The 15,314-nt window shown below is 37.5% G+C and overlaps 1 protein-coding gene across 9 annotated transcripts in view; it reads right to left on the reverse strand.

Annotated features, from left to right (window-relative positions):
* Positions 1–15,314, reverse strand: part of SLC4A10 (solute carrier family 4 member 10) — a 148,762-nt gene that overhangs the window by 10,208 nt on the left and 123,240 nt on the right. For all 9 annotated transcript variants that reach the window (XR_002865979.2, XM_086898586.1, XM_086898587.1 and 6 more), the window contains 8 exons: positions 12,169–12,274; positions 9,391–9,552; positions 9,028–9,141; positions 8,356–8,517; positions 5,517–5,768; positions 4,210–4,278; positions 1,799–1,972; positions 1,044–1,166 (listed from right to left, as the gene is read on the reverse strand). Coding sequence is in view for 8 of the 9 variants with exons in the window: in XM_086898586.1 (XP_086754712.1) it covers positions 1,044–1,166; positions 1,799–1,972; positions 4,210–4,278; positions 5,517–5,768; positions 8,356–8,517; positions 9,028–9,141; positions 9,391–9,552; positions 12,169–12,274 (1,162 nt within the window). In the remaining variant the exon portion in view is untranslated. The remainder of the gene's footprint in view (positions 1–1,043; positions 1,167–1,798; positions 1,973–4,209; positions 4,279–5,516; positions 5,769–8,355; positions 8,518–9,027; positions 9,142–9,390; positions 9,553–12,168; positions 12,275–15,314) is intronic.

Genomic DNA, 15,314 nt, shown 5'->3' on the forward strand with positions numbered 1-15,314 from the left:
AATGACTCACATATTTTAATTTCAGCCTGGTAGTTTTACAGGCACATACTAAATAGTAAATAATCATCTTGATAGTTCTTATAGGTAAAATCATTTCCCCAACATATATTCCCTGACAGTATGTTGAATGTGTCAAGAAAATCGAAATTAAGAGTTCTTCAGATTACAGACGGGGCAGGGAGTTGTCAAAGGCCACAGAAGAATCAATCCTAAAGGCAGAGTAATCTTGTTTGTATAGTTACACATTCAAATTATTAGCTCGTGTCCTATTTCTGCAAATAAAGCTACTAATGGGAATCCTTAAGGCACACATTTCACTGGTCTTGGATCACGTCTCAGGGATAGTTTCCAAGTTGATAGGGAATTATCTGAAAAGTGCATTCTCTGAAAGGAGATGAGGAGTCCAGATCTGAAACAGTTGGGTGGAGATGCCACAGGATGCAAGTCAGCATCTGAGCATTTGGTTAATAGGGTTAGCAGTGTCACTGACCTTCTCATTACAAAGTCAGACAATCATTTCTGCAGTGGCAGGAGGACAGCTGTGGCCCAGAGTGTCAGTGGGACACTGCACAGGGTTACAACACTGCTGGGCACAAAGGGGCACGCAGTGATGCCGTGTGCCCTGTGTAAGGCTGAGGCAGCTGGGACGCCCACAGGCTTTACATTCTGTCCTTCTCTCCTCAGCATCTCCTGCAGGGATGAGACCTTGCCCAGTGCAGCATCCAAGTGCTCCAGGGCTAGGATCTGAGGGCTTTCCTGCAGGTTCATCCCTGCACACCATCAGTGGGTCTCAGAAGCAATCCCCAGGAGTACTGTGGGTAGTATTTTATATGACAGTATGGCAGCCTAAGGATCTACATCCCCACCTTAAGATTTGTAACCTTAAAAGCACTTATACAAAATATGACAATATTACTCTTAGATACTGTTAACAAGTCTGCCTGGTGCATGGAATGGAATGCGCCTGGCAGAATTTTCTTTAAATGTCCAAAGGAGAAATTGGTAAATTGCTACAAACAAAAAAACCTGAAACCAGGACCCACCTCTTTCTCAGCATCTTCCAGTTTCTTTTTCTTGCTCTCAGGCATCAAATCATCTAACCAACTGAGCTCCCGCTTGGTAAAAAAGAAATCCATAAGTTTTCGGACAAATACCAAAGCTAGGACCTGCAAAGATATTAATTCAAAGAATTAGGAAATTAAGCAGGTAAAACAGACAGATACACTTGTAGAGGAATACTTTCAAAAGTGACCAGTTTGTAGCTAAAATTTTATCTTTTAATCTGAGTAAGCTAACAGCTGCTATTCCTTTGTTCACACATAGTATGGCTTGAAGCATTTAACATTCACTGAGGTCAGTAAATATCTTCTATTTTCTATTAGTCACAGAATCATCAGAGAAATCATTTGAGCAGCAAACCATCTTTATTTCTCTCAGGACACAGAACTTGTAGGCTACTCAGTTCAATAAACAGTCTTCCTTAAAAAGTGAATGTTCTTTCTGTTACAGGATTTAGTAATATTCCTTAAATAAAAAATATCAAATAAAATTCAGTATTTTTTCTTTAAGACAGTAATTTTTCCTAAGAGAATTTAAGTTGGGATATCCACACATAGGACTCAAAACAGATGTTTAATGTCAAATTTTTCATTACTTAATACATTATAAATTGTCTTTGAACACAGAATCAAAGCATTATTATAATTAACAGTCTAAAATTATTTTTTTCTTCAATAATAATTATCCACAAGTGAAAAGGGATTTTTATAGGAAATAATAAATAAAAAAAAGTTCATACCATCATAGGAAAGACAATGGCAGCTCTTGAAACCTTTATAATCCAGAGAAGCACAAGACAACTCAGCTGAATTATAGTGAAGAGATGGACCTTTCTAAGAGGAACATGTCTTAGATAAATAAAATCTGGCTGGTGCTTTGCAGGCATCCAGAATAACTTTATCCTGTCAAAAAGCTGAAAGAGAAAATTTTAAAAGTTTGGATCAAAATGAGGTGTAGGATCATCTATGCTGGCGTTCACACACTGCCTAAGAGATCCTGAATATCCAAAGAATCCGGCTTGTTACTCTAAAGGCAGAACCAACATCATTTCAGCAGCACAGAAGAGACTCCCTCAGTTACAACCATAAGCCTTTAATATAACTAGTCCAGCAGTGGCAAAGGACTTGTCTTCCAGCCCCTGAGCCCCCTGAGTATGAATGGGAAACGTGTTACTTAGGCAAAGTTTAACTACTTGGTTAGTCATACTTCAGTTCCTTTCCATTTTAATACACTTGTGTCTCCCTTGGTTGTATTGCAGATGTGCTGAGACATTGGATTCCACTGAATTACATTCCATACAGCCATCCTGCAGGAAACCCCCTGTCCACTGGATGTTACACACATTGTTACACACAAAGAAGGTGGTTACTTTGAAGCAATGCTGCTAATCATGATCTCCTTAACACCAGGCAAAGCCAGACTTCAGAGTGGTCATGAAACAATTGTGAATCCAACTGAATGGAAGCTGGCTGAACCTGTTGGGCATATGCACCATCACACTGCTTTCCTAATACATCCCAGACTCGTTTTTCAACAACTGAGCTCTGCCTCCTTTATCACATAACAAGCTGCTCATGGAGGGACCTCTGCAGTCTTTTATTTCCTGTGAATGAACAACAGCTTTTCTTTTACTTCACCAGACACTTTATCTCAGGCTGTTTTCTTCTCCATATTTCACTTTATTCACAAAACCAGAAACAAAAAGGAAAAAAAAAAAAAAAAAAAAGGAATGAATGCCAGAAAGTTGATTGCCATGCTGCTAGGAATCTATGCGAGAGGTTCCTATTTTTCAGGTCTATTTGGCTCCATACTGACCTGAGACATTTATGTCATGGCACAGTGATGATGGTGATACATCAATTCTCCCTGCATGGATGAGCCATGCTATATTCACACAGCCTTCAGCAATGTCAAGTTTTGGAAATTTTTATTGAGCCTGTGCAAACTGCATTTTTTTAAAGGCTTATAATTTGGCCAGATTTGAGCAGATTTCTTTTTCACAGAAACAGCAAAAAGCACATCCTCCCACAAAAGCCATCTTATCAAATCTCCATTCCTTGTCCCAGCATGGGGGAGGGAGATAAGGAGGGGGATGCTATCACTTTTCCAAGATAGCCAGATTTCAGCATGCCTTAAAAACACTCCTCAATAGTGTAGAGTACTTTCTCATACCCCTGTTCTGAGAAACAGCTGAACCATATTAAACTGAAATTATTTAAACCTCAGAAAAGCCAAACTACACTTCTGAGAATATCAACCCAAAGGATGAGACAGGCAAAATTATAAAAGAAGAGTCCCTGAATAGAGAGCACCAGTCAAATAAAAAAAAAAGTTCCCAGCTTTGACTATAAATGGAGGTAACTTGCAACCAAATATAATGAAAAAAAAAACAATCAGATATTTCCTTTCCTTTTTGTATTTGACCTTTTGCACAGTATAACTTCTGTTTTCACCATGTGGTTGCTCTTTCTCAATTGTCTCAGAAGGTGTGTCAATGCCTCGTGGGCTTAAGAATTTGACACTCTGCCATTTAATTCTGCAGCCAGCCAAGAGAAACAGAACCCAAACCTGAACGCTGGAATGCCGGCTTCTGCCAGCTACTCCTACTTAAGGCCATGGCAGGAATGCTGCCCTTCCACTAGACTTGACCCTTCATCCCTGAAGTAATGTGGCTTGCAATTGTTCCCCTGCCCTGCCTGGAGTATTTATTTGCACAGGAAAGACCTTTAAAATTTCACTTATGTTACTGTTAGGACAAGTTAGCCCTAATGGCAAAGTTTAAGGTAAGTGTAGCCCTGCAAAGGAACTTGGAATGGGCAGCATGCAAGCAAGGGAATGGGAAGGCAGTATAGAGGGAACAGCTCCTGAATTGTTACTCAGTTTTTAGGCTCAGCAAAATTCCCTTGATAACAAGAAAGAACAGAAAAATCAGTACACAAAAAAAAAAGAAAAAAAAAAAAAGGATCACATTACCTAAAGGGAATACTCTACTTAGAGAGAATCTATTTTCCTTTTTAAGTGAGTCACTTTTAAAAATTTAAGGTTGGAAACATTCCTTTAAGATTAGACACAAAAGCTAAATAATATAATAAGAGCTCTATTTTTTATAGAAAATTTATCAGTAATAGACTCATCATAAATCCATTTTACCTGAATTCCCTTTAGAGATGAAGCACCCATGTAAAGAAACACTCCATAAAGTACTGGCATAGGAATAAACTGCACAAACAACCAGAGAAAAGGAAGAGCATATTAAATACTACTTAACAATTTTAAATACTTTTAGAAAGACATTCAAAACAGTTGAAACACAAAGTGCCATATGCCTGCATTAATCAGACAAGTTGTAAATTCAGAGTCAATTATAAATTAATAATGTTTCTCAGAGTATAAAGCAAAAGAAGAATCTGGCTCTGTAGCTTTATTTTCCTCTCATGGCCCTATATTGTAATATACTTAATTTCCTATTAATAAAATTAACAGAACTACACAAAAACATGAAAGACTTAATATATACTTAAATTCTTTACTTTAAAGACTGCTCAGAAAAATGTTCAAGAGACACAAAATGCTTCTTACTGCTAAAAGTAATATTTTTTGCTGTAAGCACTTAAAAATGGGTCAATGATTTTATGGAATGATTTTTTTTTAAGAGGCTATTTTAAATGTTCAGGTTCTCAGCATACACTGTGTAGGCAAACAAGTACGTCCACAGATAAGAAAATAAAAATACTAAATACACAAAATGTGTGTGTGTTTTCAAAGTGAAGGCTTTATGATATACTTAATAAAATACTGCTGGGAAATACAAGTTCTTATTGCCTTCACTGCGACATGCAAGACTAAGTTCTGGTTTAACTAAAACCAGTGCCAAAACTCTCACTGGTTTCACAGAGGCCAGATAATTCTTTAAAAAGTATTAAGTGTATAGATGGTATTATATGCCTGTAACTAGAGACCCTAGAGACCCTTTTTCAGAACATAGGTGAGCTGTGTTGAGTATGCAGGAAACATGAGAGAATTTTCATGTTCATTTCCAAGAAACAAACCATAGAACTTTTCTTGCAACTGTGAAAATATTTTTAAATTACTCAGAAACCACAAAATGTTTTTAAATTATCTAAATAAATTTTAAATTGGTATAATGAGATTATTTCATGTTAATTTGCCACTGACCCAAAGTATTGACAAAGTGTTAATCTTCATCTAATACAGCTCAGTGCAGAATTACCTTTGACTTCAGTCAGGCCAGATTTTCATTAAAATGTTTTTATTTAAAAAGTGCTTGAAATCCCTATGAACTTTATTAAGTAAAATTAGAACTCCACTTTAGACTCTCATTGAGTAACATTATGCTAGTTAGTAATGTCCCTGGAAAGAGCATTCATTAGGTAATACAGTAACAGTGAAATGTTCAGTGTAGTATTCTTTAACTTTCCCTTACTTCCTCAAATTACCTTTAGAATACTTGTCAAAAAGACAGATGAGCCCATAAGGATAAAAATCATGAGCCCTGTGACTCTTTGCTCCCGGATTCCAAGAAATTTTGGCTGCTCCCCTGGAGCAGAGCACTCTGATTCCAGTTTTAAGCTGTTCACATGGGAAATAGAGAGGACAGTGGCTGCAACAAACCACGGCAATCCCATAATAGAGCACACTCCAAGCATCACTGCCACCATGAGTAGGTCGAGGTGGTATCCACATCCTTTCTGTTAAAAAAAGTAAGGATGGAAAGAAGATGTAAAATGACATCTGAATTAAGGAGAACACTCCTGGCAGGTATTCCTAATGAACAGCTAGAGACAATTAAAAATTTCAGACTCGTATTAAAAAAATAGCTTCCTTCTATGTGTTATCCAGGTTGGGATGGCAGACTTGTTATCTAAGAGGAACGAACTTGTGTAGTGCACACTCAGTGCTCAGTGTTGCTGGACTCCTTCCAGTTATGAGTTAAGTGTACCACAAATCCACTCTACAATGGGCACCAAACAGCTTTCCTGCTTATAAAATGGATACTGCTAAGACACTGGAAAATTCATATATTCTCTGTTTTAACTAAGTCTCTTCCGTGGGTAACAGTAAGCAGAATATCCAGCAGCATTGCCTGCTTCCCACTGCACTAACCTTAGTACACCCTCCATTCATCCTTACAAAGAGATTGAAAAGTATGTATTTTTATTGCTCTCTACATAAAAATCCATGACATTTGTAAAGTAAGATACATTAAATTAAAATATAAAATCAGGTACTGCTTTATCGGTTTTCTTATTCAAACATAGCATCATCAAAGACATATGAAAAATGAATACAAAACCCTTGGGTTTGGATCACTTCTGTAGTGGTGAAATGCTACATAAATTTACCAACAGGTAAATGGTTTGTTTTTGTGCATAAAACCCTTTGGTCAAATCTTAGATAAATTTAAAAACGTGCAATTACGATCTTTACTTAAAAAGAAAAATGCATCAATGCAACAAGCTTGGTTCTATAGATATCTGCTACCACAGCTGAGTGGGATATTTCACTTCAATTTTAGCAAGTATCAAGGACCCCCTCACAGCTGCAAGCAGCAGCTCAAGCTATTTCTCATTAAAAAGCCAGGTAGTTAGCCATCTCCACAAAACTTTGCAATATGGCAGCAAATCCAGTGTCATGGTCTGATGAAACAGCGATGTTCATGCAAACAATGTGAATATGTTGAACCATAATTTTGCCTGTAAACCCATGCAAATGCCTTTTGACATAAAAAAAGTAACTAAACTAAACTTGGAAGGGTTTGCTACAGAGACTGCCAAAAGCTGAAATGTGCACTATCCAGAATTTGCTATGGGAAGTATAAAAAAAGAGGGGAAAATGAGTTGGAAGCAAACAAATCATTTCTTTATGAAGACAACTTTTACTTCTAAAATGGGAAGCGTCTGGGTTTATGAAAATGTAAGCCACATATCAAAATGAAAATGCCATCTTATTTGCTTACATTATTTAAAAAGGGGGGAAAGTAAAGGAAATGAAGAGAATCAACTCTAGCAACCTTCCCTCACTCCCCAAAAGTGCTTATGAGTCTTATCTCCAAGACACATCTTGACAAACTCAGAGATGTGTCAAACACAGATATTAGTTACAGGCACAATGCACTCAAAGAAAGAGTTTAATTCTAAATCCTAACAGAGACACCTTTTTTTACCTTCTGACACATTTATGAGGAATGTATCTGCTAATGCATACAGAATCCGAGAGCATTTCCTCACATTCATACATGATCTGAGGAACCTGACATATGGGAAGAAAAGGAAGCATAGCAACAGGTGATGCTACACCAGACCCCAGCAAAACTAAAACGCAGCAAGACAAGGGGGCAGCCAGGAGGACCATCTGACTCCCAGATGCCAGTGCTGAAAAAACACATTCCAAAGCTTGGCAGCAAATTCCTGCATCTGTCAAGTTAACCACATGCAATGCTATGGATTGACATGAAGAGCCAGGCTGACAAAGAGGGCAAAAAAAGAACATATCAAATGTCACAATCATCCAAGAAGAGGCAATGCAAAGTGAAGGTTGCAAATGCATTTGCTAAAGCAACTTGGGATTGGATTGCTGCTTATTAAAAGTATGTCAAAAAAAAGCCTAAGCTTGCTGCATATACATGTACAGAAACCTGCTGCTAGATTTTGCCCAACAGTTTTTCAGAGGGGTGATGTCCCTTTTTCTCTCTCCATCTGCAGGCAACTAAAGTGTTGAAGAACAGAGCACGAAGTTGTCCTATGTTGTTTTAAGAACCCATTGTGCCTCTGAGGCTCAGTTTTATTCTTCTCCCTTCTTTGCCATAGGAAGGGCATTACAAAAAAGGATGGGCAGAACCACAGAGAAGGATGAAGAGAGGGAAAAAAAAATCTTATATTACAAAATAACCCCTAGGTAGTCTTTAGAAATCCAATCCAGTAGAACAACCCTGTCAATGCCTGAGGAGGCAACTAATATTGTGGTATTTAAGGAGATTATTAACTTGAAGGCATTTTTTTCTTTAAGTGAATGAATCCTACTTCTACTAAAGCACAGAAAGTAGCACTTTCTTAATTCAGAATCTGTATTGCAAATGACATTCATAAAGTCTTCTGTAAGGCAGTGGATCACTGACACAGGACACAGGTACTACACAGACCAACAAAGGAAAAAAGCATAAAAAATTAAAGAGATTACATATAATATATAACAAACTAGCATACTCAAGTAGATTGATGCACATGACATAATCTGAAGCAGAAAACAACAGTGAAAGTATAAATTTTGACTGAATACCTTTAGTTTGTGTTCTTTTCTATTGATAATGACAGCTGTGATCTGCTGGTCCATAAAGATTAGGATAGTACAAAGCAGGGCTGGAATTACAGCAGCTATCACTGTCCACCAAGGATTAGGCCCCAAAGGAGTAATGAACCAGCCACGATCATCTCTGGTGGGCTATAAAAACAGTCATGCATGGCCAGTCAGAACTGTACGGATTATTTACATTTCAATTTCACAACAATACACACAAAATGTTATTAGGATATGACTTCTTTTAAAACCAGCCCATGTAGAGCACTAAAAATCATCCTAAACTTCCTCTGATGCCAAACCAAGAAATTATATATAATAAAATCATCTAGATTATTACAGGCTTGGTTGCACTAGATTCAGTAAAGCCAAAATTTGGAGGAAGCCCCAGAACATTACAGGAGTCTATGATTTGGGTGATTTGAACCTTGTTAATCTCTGTAGAGATAACATCAGGAAGCATGAAGGGGCCTGATGGGAAAGGTTCACTTACATGATTCATAAATCAGAGCGGTTGCATAATACCTTGTGAGCTCAAAAAAATTTAAAATAGCATCACTATTCCCTGATGATGATGATAATAAAAAATTACAAACCCATCATAGTGGATTACTTTGCAAAATGATAATGCAGCTCAATTTGTTGACAACTTACCTTAAAAGCATTTGGAACCTGAAGTTTTGGTGATGGAATTCCAATGGCATAGTCAATTAAAACCATGGACAAAATAGTGAGAAAGACAGCAAAATCGCTGACAACAGAGCGTACCTACAATTATTGAGAGAAATGATAATTTTAACTAAAATATTCAGGTATGATTTAAGATTTTTCTTCAGTGTTTTAGTATAGTTTACAGCTTTAGCTTACTGCTAAAACCATGCTCATTCTGATACAAGTTTCTAACAGAGGAAAGATGCACTGTCTACTTCACCAGCAGTTAACTGAATTTGCAATGCAGACAGAATTCATACTCAGACATGACTAATGACAACTTTTAATTGAAATATTGGCACACACCTTTGTTGGGAAGTATCGGCTGGTTTTGAACTGCTTCAGTGTGGACGAGAGCGTTACTGTAGAAAAGAACAAGATGACAGACCAGAAGAGGACATCTGGAACGTAAGGGCCGTGATGACCACAGGCTCGTCCAACAAACTCACCATGAAACTTTTTACATTCCTATCAGGGAGAGAAAAATAATATTGTTCTAAAAATTATCCACTAACACTAACATATTCTTTCCAATTTCTTTCCTAAATTACAAGCAAATTGTATTACTAGAAACAGTAAATCAATGTTTAGATATTTATTCTTTTAAGACTTATAACTCTTTATGTGTGTATCTAGTCTGCATGAAAAATTCTTAAAGGAATCTCTTTCTGCCACATTAAATGATGAAGTCACTGAGATATCATAAATAAAGTCATTAAGAGAAAAACTGTGTTTTTTCAAACTCAGCAAGTGCACTGACTTATTTTCTGTGTACAAATACAGATTAACACTTACTAACACTCTCCAAGTGTGGAGAGCAAAGTTCAAAAGGCACAAAGAGAAAGGCTGCTCCTGGTGCATTCCCAAGAACTACTTTTTTGTTTTCACTTCACAGACCCAGCAATTGAAGAAAAAGCTCTTTAGGATGTGTGGCATTGGCCTAAAAGGAGCCAAATACATTTAATACCACACGGGGGCAGCACATCCTGCAAATTGTCTTTCTCTTAAAAAAAGACCTGATAAAATGCCGGAAAACCCAAAATCTTTAACATCAATTATATTTCATATAATTTATTATCAATATGCAGATGCAGTAGAAAGCATTTCCAGTACTTCTACACCACTATCCTTACTTGTCTAAAATCATAGAGTAGCTCTAGAATTGTGAGCTACCAGCTCTGGACTCACAAGCCTTTCCTTCTCGTTCCCAATACCTCCACACTTATTAAGAAAAACGAAATACAACACCCAGAATCAGGGATTCCAGGCAGAAATATCCTGCCAGATCAGGATTTTTTAATATTAAATCAAGTGTGTCATTGGATCATCAGATTCATTTCACAATACCATGTTATGGGACATTTCAGCTTTGAAAAAAGATTCTCTTGGGAAAAAACACAATTTCAATTTGATGACTGTGAGACAGAAAAGCACAAAGCTTTTTATACTGGTATAACAGTAAACTTCGGATGAAGTTCATCATATGCCTCCTGAAGAGGATTTTGTCACCATCAAAATCCTCTTCACACTTGTCCAAAATCCTCTCCATACTTGGTCCAAAATCCTTTGCCCACACTCAGTTTGTCTAGATAGAAAAAAATAATCATTGGGTTTTAAGAGAGAATGAGAATTCAGATCTTCAGAAACTGAAACATTTCAAATAGACACAAGAAATATATGAAAATATGAGCAGTAAAAGAGACTTAATGGGGTGAGTCTGACCAAATATTTACAGACAGCAATGTCTAATCTCTTACTTCAGTTCTCTAGAACAGAAGTTTCTTGGTGATGCTTGCAAGAAATAAAAACACCAAAGTACAAAAAATTCAGTTATTTCTTTGGCAGCTACAGGGACTCATGGGAAATGCTGGTCAGTTATACTGCTACCTATGTAAACTCAAGTTTTGGTAACAAGCTTTCACAGAAGTTTTTAAGGGATTTATATAATGCAGCCAGTCTTATACATTTATAGTTAAAACAAAATCTGTTATTTTAAATCTCCTCAGCTGCAAATGTACTCTGAAAAACACTGTCAGAGATCTGAGAAAGTGAGAGGAGGAGTCTGCCCCTGCACAGATGCTCTTAGAGTGTGCTGCAATTTTGAGAATATTCATTCTGGACTGCTGGAATCCCTCAGGCCAGCAGTTCTCAACTTTCTTTCTGCTGTTGCCACACCAACAGAATTGAGGAGCAGTCCCTGCTCAGAGCAAGGCGTGGAAGCAAGAAAGAGCAGCCATGGAAGACAGCTTAACATGAGCTCTTCTGTATTCCTGCTTTTGAAAAAAAAAGAACAGTATCTTCTGGAGACAGTCCACTGGATTGGTTTTCAAGTGTTCAGTTTGATTATGCCTATGATTTGGTTAATTCAGTTATCTCTTCGGGCTGGTGTCTCTTGCACTTCAGTTGTCTTTGTGCAATGAAATGATCCATTTGCGAGAAAAAGTGGTGGCCCAATCTCAACACAACATTTAACCAAGTTGTAAATGTCACTTGGAAGAAGGCAAACTTGAATTATATAAATCCTTTAAATATAGAAAATTCTACTGTAAAGAAACTTTCTACACATTCACGCCAGCCCCGCTGAACTGCAGCTTTATCCCCTTCCTTCCCTGAGAAAAAATGACAGAACTTATGAAAGAAAAAACTGGTCACTGAAGAGAAAATGTTACAAAATTTCTCCCCATCCCCTTTTTTTATAGCCTGAACTACTGCAGGAGTGTTTTAGAGGAAATAAATGCTTCTGACTCTTTCCACACAAGGGAACTTTGATTTTGCCATCTGGCAGAATTTAGGACAAATTCATTGTCATTTGACATGTTTGACTTAATCTCAGCCAAGCTCCTGTGCTAGTGTGTCAAGAAGGTTCCAAAGCAGGGCACAAAATGCACACACTTGCTTTAATGTGTAGTATCAGAGGCTGAAAAAAGCTTATAAAGTCCATGTTAATTTTTTTTAAGTATATTTCATTACTTGTTTGAACAAATATGAGAAAAAAATATATTTCTTTAATATATTTGTTGCAGTAAGATGGACAAAATTATTTATGCCTATGCCTTAATTTATTAAGTTCCAAAATTTACTTACTGACACCGTTAGGTTCCCCCATGGCACATCAGATGCAGAGATATTGTAGTCTTGCCAGTATTGTAAGGTTTTATTGCTAGGATGTTCTGGTTCCACACAATTGCATCTGAAAAGAAATTTTTTTTTTCTTTAAGAATTAAAGTTATCTCAGATATTAATCCAAATTATCAATTTTATGATACATTGAAATTATGCTCTACATTGCCAGATAATTTTAATCCAAATGAGTTCAGTAAATGCATGCTTTGAAGCAGTTCAGCTAGTGGTATTGCTAGAGTATTACTTGCTGTGAGGTGCATATGCATATATAGTACGTAACATGACATATTCAAACCACTGATCTCAGTGAGTTTTACCACCTGTTTCCTTCCTTGCCTATTGATATTTCTGAGCACAATTTAATACTGAGAATATGTCATTCCTGTTCCTCCCTCTTACAGCTAGCACTTCTCTATGTGGACATTAGATGCTATGCACAGTTCCAGGCTGATCCATTTCTCAAATAACAAACTCTCTGTAACCTCTTTCTTTCCCAGATAGAGAAGAGCCTTTGCATGCAAAACTGCCCAGTCAACTGGCAGGGCTCTGAGTGTCAGGATCACCAGAACCAAAGGTTCTCTGAACTCTGTGTCCCTTGTTTTCCCTTTCCCCACAGCTGCCGTAAAAGCACACTTTTCATTTTAAATTGTGGATTTTAACATGCAAAATGTGATGAGGCAGTGTAGGAGGACAATACTGCAAATAGGTAATTTAAAATCAAAATTAAGTCTTTAAAGCCTCTGAAGCAACTGTGGGAGGCTTTTTCTTTGACAAAGCCTTCAAAATATCCAGGATATTCTGTAGGATCCAAGATGTCAACTGTGCTTTGCAATACGCTTTAAATTAATCCTACTTTAATAATCTCCAGCACCATCTAGCCTGCTAGTATTTTAATGTGTTTATGATGAATTTAAATAAATCGTGTACTCTCTGATAAAGTTTTCAGGAGTAGCTGGGGACAGGATAACATCTGACTATCGCGTGCAGAGCTACTGAGCATAAATTGCATTACAGCTGTAGCAGTGTATCAGTTTATTCACTTACCTACGCCATCTATTTTCTATGTGGCTGTTTCTTTTCACAAAATAACAATACTCATCTAGATTTGTATGATTTTCTGTACAAAAAATTCTACCATCTACATTGTGAGGACACAGCACTCACATTCTATTTCAATTACAATATTACATGTGACAACATGCGCATTTAATACATAGATAGGAAAAGATGCAGCTTGTCTTTGTGCAATTCCTTGCTTTTATTTTAAATGCAGCTATTTACAAAAGAAAGAAAAACCCTTACAGCCCATGAACAAAAAGAAAACCCAAAAGTCCTTGACTGGATCTTTGGAACATATTTAATATACCTTGGATCAGGCTCTAAGTGCAGAATGAACGCGAGTTCAATGCGTAGTTCATGTTACAAAATGGGTTAAACGAAGCACGTCACTACTAGTGAGCTACAGTAGCAGAATAAAGCCAGTGAACAGTGTGGCTACATCAGGTATCACAAGGGGGTATTGGATGCTCATGAAGCAATGCAGAGGTGGCTGTGTCGGGTTACTGCTGTTTTCTGTGAGCACAGCAGCTCCTTGGCCCCCACTGTCCATCTCCCATCGCAGACCGGCCAGACACCGGGCCAGGACCCGCCAGGGTTTGGTTACAGCACACCAAGGCAGCCTGGGCTGCTCACTCAGGCACCTCCTCGCTAGAAGGGAAGACTCTGCCTGTCACCAGCACTACATGGTACAGCTACACTTGCTGCCAGCTGCAAAATTACATTTAAAGGTTAGAGGAGCCAAAATTTCTATTTCCTCAGAAATGTGACAGTTGAAGCTATAGTTTAATACAGCTCAGGTAAATCATCCTCAGATAAGTTCACTGTTTATCTCTACAGTGGTATCACTTTCCTCCTGCACAGTATTCCAGCCTGGTCTTTACCAAGTTTCACAGGCATTTAGCAATGGCAGACTGATCATCAGCAAATAAGTGACTTGCATGAACTACACCCACACAGACCAAAATCACCCTGCACAGTGCTTTTGTCACTGAATGGGAGCAGAACTAGGCCCTAGCTGTGGAGATCAGATCCTGTTTCCACTCAGAAGACCATTCAATGATCTCAGTGTTTTGATATATACAACATTACATTGCTTTCAATATTCTATGTGTTTTGGCAACACTGACATTTTGATGTGAGATTGTCTCATGGTATTACTGTCTTCCAGCATCCCACTAATTGCTTAACATTATAGAACTGTGAGATAGTAAAACACTCCCTGTCCATCCCAGAAAACACAAATGAAGTTACCATTCAGTGCCAAAACAAAAACATTATCTACCAAAATGTGTCATTTCATAACAGATGTAACTGCTTCAATGATAACTATTTCCCAACATAACTGACCTGTGAGGAGAATCTCACATTAATGAAATAATGCTTCCTACTTCAATCTTTTTAATATTTTAGTCTCTTTCATTGCCATTTTCACTTTGAGTAGTTTAGCCAGAAAAGTAAAATACGCTGAATAGCTAACACTAACACATCCTTCTATTTTCCTGATAAGATATTACTCAGAAGGCTGGAATAAGCAAAAAATTATTTTTCCTTAGGGGTTCAAATGCTCTTACATTCTTGTGAAATTGTTTAAAGTCCTGAGCGCTTGCCCATGACAAGGGATCCATGTGGAGTTTATGCTATTACCAAATGAGTAATACACTATACAAACACCTGTATTTTCTAAGCAATATATTCAGCTTTAAATACAGTACCAACTCAGCAATGTACTCTTGTGCCTTGGAGTGGTAAGTCAGAAATCATCTTCCTGATGTTAAAAGATTCAGAAGAATTATTTTGATTCCCTTTCATTGTGGCTAGAATACAGGAAGGGAAGAATCTGACACTGGTTGTGGTAGCAAAAGCATAGGTGTCACAGGGAGGGGGGAGGCAATCTTTGCTGCCAATCTCAACACATCCATTTCATCACACTGATGACAGAAGTAATTCATTATTCATCTTTACACTTTTGGATACTGCAAGACATTCTGAACTCCTGGTAGCAATTCAGATGTTTAAGCATGGGTGACTGTACACTCCATGGTATCTGT

The sequence above is a fragment of the Cyanistes caeruleus genome, chromosome 7 (genome assembly GCF_971803275.1).
Source record: "Cyanistes caeruleus chromosome 7, bCyaCae1.hap1.1, whole genome shotgun sequence".
Lineage (NCBI taxonomy): Eukaryota > Metazoa > Chordata > Aves > Passeriformes > Paridae > Cyanistes > Cyanistes caeruleus.